Source organism: Nanorana parkeri, unplaced genomic scaffold, assembly GCF_000935625.1.
Source record: "Nanorana parkeri isolate BGI_ZX_2015 unplaced genomic scaffold, ASM93562v1 scaffold323, whole genome shotgun sequence".
In the NCBI taxonomy this organism is placed as follows: domain Eukaryota; kingdom Metazoa; phylum Chordata; class Amphibia; order Anura; family Dicroglossidae; genus Nanorana; species Nanorana parkeri.
In genome coordinates, this window is record NW_017306591.1 from 501551 (window position 1) to 509547 (window position 7997).

General features: G+C 43.7%; 1 protein-coding gene across 4 annotated transcripts in view; it reads right to left on the bottom strand.

The window, feature by feature from the left end:
- The window catches only part of PAX7 (paired box 7), a 111005-nt gene extending 105476 nt beyond the window's left edge, over positions 1-5529 (bottom strand). For all 4 annotated transcript variants that reach the window (XM_018558179.1, XM_018558177.1, XM_018558178.1 and 1 more), the window contains exons 1-2: positions 5393-5529; positions 51-286 (exon numbers count right to left, since the gene is read on the bottom strand). In XM_018558179.1, coding sequence (XP_018413681.1) covers positions 51-286; positions 5393-5477 — 321 coding nt within the window. In that variant the 5' untranslated portion in view covers positions 5478-5529. The remainder of the gene's footprint in view (positions 1-50; positions 287-5392) is intronic.
- Between the last annotated feature and the right edge of the window lie 2468 nt (positions 5530-7997).

The following is a 7997-nucleotide window of genomic DNA, read 5'->3' on the forward strand; positions in this document are numbered from 1 at the left end:
CCCCCTCTTTGCCCATTTATTATTGTTGCCAGCAGGGCACTCACACTCACCCTGGGCTTGCTGCCCCCGATGGCCCCGGGCCGGATGGAGCCCGTCTCCTGGTAGCGGCACAGGATTTTGGACACACAGCCATGGGAGACCCTCAGCTGGCGGGAGATGACGCAGGGTCTGATGCCATGGTGGGCCATCTCTACGATCTTGTGTCGGATGTGGTTGGGCAGAGGTCGGCCATTGATGAACACCCCACCGAGCTGGTTCACCCGACCTTGACCCAGAGGAGTGGACACTGCGGGCACAGGAGGGGGGGCACAGGGGGGTTAGTGGCAGCACAACACCGACAATGGCTACAAATACATTCTCTGTGTGTATATATATATATATACTGTGTGTGTGTGACCCCCCAATACTGAGAGACAACACGATCACATCCGGAGCACACAAATCATCAACAACAACAACAGCAACGTGCAACAATTCTCATCATTATTATTACTACAAACTCACCGAACAAACAAAGATCCTTTACTCTGTTCCACCAAATAATAGGAGACCGGAAATAATAATCAGACACAAGAGAAGAGCGCTCTGTGTACTCCTCTCAGTGTACTCTTCTCCTCTGTACTCCTCTCTGTACTCTCCTGCCTATACCCTTCTCCCCTAAGTACTCCTCTCCTGTCTGTACACCTCTCCTGTGTATACTCCTCTCCTGTCTGTATACTCCTCTCCTGTCTGTATACTCTTCTCCTGTCTGTACTCCTCTCCTGTGTATACTCCTCTCCTGTCTGTACTCCTCTCCTGTCTGTACTCCTCTCCTGTCTGTACTCCTCTCCTGCCTGTACTCCTCTCCTGTGTATACTCTTCTCCTGTCTGTACTCCTCTCCTGTCTCTACCCCTCTCCTGTGTATACTCCTCTCTGTACTCTCCTGCCTGTACCCTTCTCCCCTAAGTACTCCTCTCCTGTGTATACCCCTCTCCTGTGTATACTCCTCTCCTGTCTGTACTCCTCTCCTGTGTATACTCCTCTCCCTTGTATACTCTTCTCCTGTTCATTTTCTCTGGTTGTTTTGGGGGGTACACGATGTGGATTCTCTCAGACACACACACTGTGTACAAGTCATGTACATTGTATCCGGAGCCCAGACTTTATTTCACAATAAGATGTGAGGGTTGGAGCCCCTGTCAGCTTCTCCTTGCAGCCCGTGTCCTGCTTGTCCTGGGACTAAAGTGATCATTCTAATGACAACCGCTTCCCTCACTTTAACATAGTTTTCCTCCGACTTCCTGTTGTGTCTAGGGGACAGGAAGTGAAGGGAAATCTCTAGAATGGGACACATATGACAAAAGAACATGTGACAAGTGGTGTAAACCCGCCCACCCCATCCAAGGCGACAGACTGGAGGACTGTGTGTGAGCCCATCGGGGACCGATCCCCAATATAACACCCGGGATCCTTCATTTCAGATACACCCAATACGATCTATCACATGACTATAAATCGCGATCCCTACTCCTGTGTACATCTTAGTGAAGTGATCCTTATATATTATGAATGACGTCACGATACCCGAAGTCGTGATACATAATATCGGCGATTATATATTATATGACATGAGATATTATCAGTGTGTGCAGATATTCGAGGTCACTATATAGAGATCCTGATGTCATGATATTTGTCATTGTAACAACCAGATGAATATTCTGTCCGCGATCCCTATTGTATATTATTCGTACTCGCATGTAAATGTCACTGAGAATAAAGATCCCCATGGAGTGTATACGTGTGACACGTTATTATGGATACAAGTGTCTGAAGATTATATATATGTGTGTGTACAATAGAAGTGATTATAGATACGTGACAATAACAAGTGCTACAAATATTATAAAGTGTCTGTACATGGAGGATACAAAGTGTCTGTACATGGAGGATACAAAGTGTCTGTACATGGAGGATACAAAGTGTCTGTATATGGAGGATACAAAGTGTCTGTACATGGAGGATACAAAGTGTCTGTATATGGAGGATACAAAGTGTGTGTATATGGAGGATACAAAGTGTCTGTACATGGAGGATACAAAGTGTCTGTATATGGAGGATACAAAGTGTCTGTATATGGAGGATACAAAGTGTCTGTACATGGAGGATACAAAGTGTCTGTATATGGAGGATACAAAGTGTCTGTATATGGAGGATACAAAGTGTCTGTACATGGAGGATACAAAGTGTCTGTACATGGAGGATACAAAGTGTCTGTATATGGAGGATACAAAGTGTCTGTACATGGAGGATACAAAGTGTCTGTATATGGAGGATACAAAGTGTGTGTATATGGAGGATACAAAGTGTCTGTACATGGAGGATACAAAGTGTCTGTACATGGAGGATACAAAGTGTCTGTATATGGAGGATACAAAGTGTCTGTACATGGAGGATACAAAGTGTCTGTACATGGAGGATACAAAGTGTCTGTATATGGAGGATACAAAGTACATGGAGGATGCAAAGTGTCTGTACATGGAGGATACAAAGTGTGTGTACATGGAGGATGCAAAGTGTCTGTACATGGAGGATACAAAGTGTGTGTATATGGAGGATACAAAGTGTCTGTACATGGAGGATACAAAGTGTCTGTACATGGAGGATACAAAGTGTCTGTACATGGAGGATACAAAGTGTCTGTATATGGAGGATACAAAGTACATGGAGGATGCAAAGTGTCTGTACATGGAGGATACAAAGTGTGTGTATATGGAGGATACAAAGTGTCTGTACATGGAGGATACAAAGTGTCTGTACATGGAGGATACAAAGTGTCTGTATATGGAGGATACAAAGTACATGGAGGATGCAAAGTGTCTGTACATGGAGGATACAAAGTGTGTGTACATGGAGGATGCAAAGTGTCTGTACATGGAGGATACAATGTTGTACATTTAGTATAAATGATATAAGTGTCTGTATATTGAGTATTGATACTATAAGAATATGTAAATTGGTATAAGTATCTGTACATGGAGTATACAATGTATCTGTACATTGAGTATCGATAATATAGGAATCTGTATATTGGTTATTGATAGTATAAGTGTCTGTACATGGAGTATACATGATATAAGTGTGTGTACATGGCGTATACATGATATAAGTGTCTGTACATGGAGTATACATGATATAAGTGTCTGTACATGGAGTATACATGATATAAGTGTCTGTACATTGATTATCGATAATATCATTGTCTGTGTATTGATTATCCATGGCCCCTGTGTGCCATGTGTGGGTGTATCGGGCAGTGACACGGATCGGTCGTCTCCCATGCATGAGGGCGCTGCGCCGGGGCGATTATTCGTCCTAATCCGGGGGAGAATCTGCAATTCGGTGAATATCGTGTGATGCAGATCTGGCAGATTAGGACGATTTTCGGGGAAGCCGGCCGCATAATTTACAGATTGGGCTGGAAAAAGGCGATATTTGGAGATTTAATGACAATCATGCGCCTCTAATTCCCAGTCACTTGGCTGCGACACTCCGGCTGCGCGATCACCGACAAGGGCCACTCCGAGGGCCCATTCCGTATTCAAGTGGCTCCGACAAGCCGAGCTCATTATTGGCAGTCATGTTGTGCAAACATGGCGCTAATCCATTGATCCGTCTCTTTGCCGTCTGTTTTACTTTCATTTGCTACAGAAAAGCACTTCACTAAATCCCCCCGGCGTGTGTGTTTTGCTGGTTTCGTGGCATTTCGCACATTTCGTGCCGCCACTTGATCACGGATTGTATGAATGTGGATTTGGAGCCATCAGATGCGCAGCGCAGCGAGCCCGGACCCCTCCGCCTCTCCTGATTGCTGGGTCGGCCATGACAGCTCCCCCCCACCAAGAACAAGACTCCCATCATCCAGCCTACTCCTCCACTCATCCGCCAACTCGGGAAAAGTGATAGAGTGCGACACAGGATGTGAGCGGAATTCCTCACTTCCCATTCCAGAGGATCGGGGGGTCATTGCTGCACAAAGTATGACCTGGAGGATTGCACCGGATCGCGGCCTGTCCCCCCCCCCCCCCCCCCCCCATCACCTTTTTAATTCATTGCTCCACGAAGTATGGCCTTGAGGATTGCACCGGATCGCCGCCTGTCCCCCCCCCTCCCCCCCCCATATCACTTTGTTTCCTTTCTGGTATAAAACTTTGTAAATAAATACTAGAAGAAGCGATACAAAGGGACACTATGGGGATAGGAAGTAGTACTGCAATAATACAAAGTATTACTAGAGGAATATAAAGTATTACTAGAGGAATATTACTAGAAGAGTATAAAGTATTACTAGAATAATATTACTAGAAGAGTATAAAGTATTACTAGAAGAATACAAAGTATTACTAGAAGAATATAAAGTATTACTAGAGGAATATTACTAGAAGAATACAAAGTGATACAAAGCGGCACTATGGGAGTATAGGAAGTAATAGTGCAATAATACAAAGTATCACCGCGGAGCAGTACTACAAATATTATAAAGTAGGTCTGAAGTACTACAACAGTACAGAGTATCACTGCAGCGATCCGAAGCGTTCTCAATAATATAAAGTATCACTGCAATGATCCACAGAAGTACTGCGATACCACAAAGGTCGTGTTCCAAAAATACACTGTAATAGTTCGAAATTGTTCGGCAATGATACAAAATATGTGCGATGATATATACACAGCAGTACTACAAGGATACGAAGTAGCTCTGCAATAATATAACGTAGCAGAGCAATGATACAAATTATTTCTGTCATTATATCATATATTTATGTGATGATTTTGTGTATTTCTATGTTGGTATGTTGTACCTTTGTCATCTATTGCATCTCAGTGGTAATATAATGCATTCCTGTGTTAGTGTGGTGTATTTCTGTGATGATATAATGTATCTTTGTGATGTATATTGTATTTCTATGTTGGTATGGTGTATCTTTGTCATATATTGTATTTCTGTGATGATATAATGTATCTCTGTGGTGTATATTGTATCTTTGTGATGATATAATGTATCTCTGTGGTGTATATTGCATGTCTATGCTGTTATGGTGTATTTGTATCCTATATTGTATCTCTGTGATGATATAATGTATCTCTGTGCTGTATATTGTATCTCTGTGGTGTATATTGTATCTCTGTGATGATATAATGTATCTCTGTGCTGTATATTGTATCTCTGTGATGATATAATGTATCTCTGTGGTGTATATTGTATCTTTGTGATGATATAATGTATCTCTGTGGTGTATATTGCATGTCTATGCTGGTATGGTGTATTTGTATCATATATTGTATCTCTGGAGGATCGACCCTGTTTCTCCAGTACAATGAGTCCAGCAGGGACCGGTTCGGAGGACCTACCTTCCAGAGGGAATCCAGTGCGGGGGTAGTTCTGACCTGGAGCCGGGCGCATCATTCTTGGTATTGTGCCAGGCAGGGCAGCCATCAGCGGTAGGTGAGCAGAAAACACCTCGGGTCGGGCTGGCAGGGAGAAGCCAGGGAGGTCTCAGGGAGAGGGGCAGAGGGCAGCCCCCAGCTCAGGATGGAGGCTCTCCTGGAGGCTACAGGGGGTGATGGTGGCACCAGGGACCGGGCACTGTGGTGGGCTTGGCAGCACTGCGCTCTCTCTCTCTCTCTCTCTCTCTCTCTCTCTCTGCTGCTCTTTTCCGGCACTGATGGCTTTTTTGGGGGGAACAGATCACGTCAGCTGAGAGCTTTGCAAGTTGTTAAAGTGTCCAACTTTGATATGTAGGAGGAGAGTGTGTGACCAGAGACAGGCTCAGCCCCGGTTCTTTTATTCATGAAGAGGGATGGGGCGAAGGAATGGGGCTGCTGGACCAATAGCAGGAGAAGGCACAAGACTCAATTCTGGGAGGACTCCTCGCCCTCCGCTCGCCTCCAGAGACTTGTTACTGTTACTTACACTGTGCCCAGGAGGGTGAGGGGACCGGCCACCGATCATCATTGTACATCATCCCAGCCTTCCATCAGCCTTCCAGGCCCGGGCTGAGACTACCAAATATTCCCCTTTATTTACTATTTACACACAGCCAGCTCCATGTACTAATACACACCATGCACAATACAACACACTCCATGTACTAATACACACCATGCACAATACAACACACTCCATGTACTAATACACACCATGCACAATACAACACACTCCATGTACTAATACACACCATGCACAATACAACACACTCCATGTACTAATACACACCATGCACAATACAACACACTCCATGTACTAATACACACCATGCACAATACAACACACTCCATGTACTAATGAAACACACGCCATGTACTAATACACACCATGCACAATACAACACACTCCATGTACTAATACACACCATGCACAATACAACACACTCCATGTACTAATTAAACACACGCCATGTACTAATACACACCATGCACAATACAACACACTCCATGTACTAATGCAACACACCATGTACTAACACACAACACACGTGCATACAACACACACCGTGTACTAATACACATCATGTACATACAACACACACCATGCACAATTCACACCATGTACAAACACACCATGTACAATACACACCATGTACACACACCATGTACAATACACACCATGTACATACACCATGTACTAATACATACCTTGTACATACAACACACACCATGTACAATTCACACCATGTACTAATACACACCATGTACTAATACACACCATGTACAATACACACCATGTACATACACCATGTACTAATACACATCATGTACATACCGGGACCGGCCACCGATCATCATTGTACATCATCCCAGCCTTCCATCAGCCTTCCAGGCCCGGGCTGAGACTACCAAATATTCCCCTTTATTTACTATTTACACACAGCCAGCTCCATGTACTAATGAAACACACGCCATGTACTAATACACACCATGCACAATACAACACACACCATGTACAATTCACACCATGTACATGCAACACACACCATGTACTAATACACACCATGCACAATACAACACACTCCATGTACTAATGAAACACACGCCATGTACAATTCACACCATGTACATACAACACACACCATGTCAGAGGATGACTTGGGAATGCACAATACAACACACTCCATGTACTAATGAAACACACGCCATGTACTAATACACACCATGCACAATACAACACACTCCATGTACTAATGCAACACACCATGTACTAACACACAACACACGTGCATACAACACACACCGTGTACTAATACACATCATGTACATACAACACACACCATGCACAATTCACACCATGTACAAACACACCATGTACAATACACACCATGTACACACACCATGTACAATACACACCATGTACATACACCATGTACTAATACATACCTTGTACATACAACACACACCATGTACAATTCACACCATGTACTAATACACACCATGTACTAATACACACCATGTACAATACACACCATGTACATACACCATGTACTAATACACATCATGTACATACCGGGACCGGCCACCGATCATCATTGTACATCATCCCAGCCTTCCATCAGCCTTCCAGGCCCGGGCTGAGACTACCAAATATTCCCCTTTATTTACTATTTACACACAGCCAGCTCCATGTACTAATGAAACACACGCCATGTACTAATACACACCATGCACAATACAACACACACCATGTACAATTCACACCATGTACATGCAACACACACCATGTACTAATACACACCATGCACAATACAACACACTCCATGTACTAATGAAACACACGCCATGTACTAATACACACCATGCACAATACAACACACTCCATGTACTAATACACACCATGCACAATACAACACACTCCATGTACTAATTAAACACACGCCATGTACTAATACACACCATGCACAATACAACACACTCCATGTACTAATGCACACCATGCACAATACAACACACTCCATGTACTAAT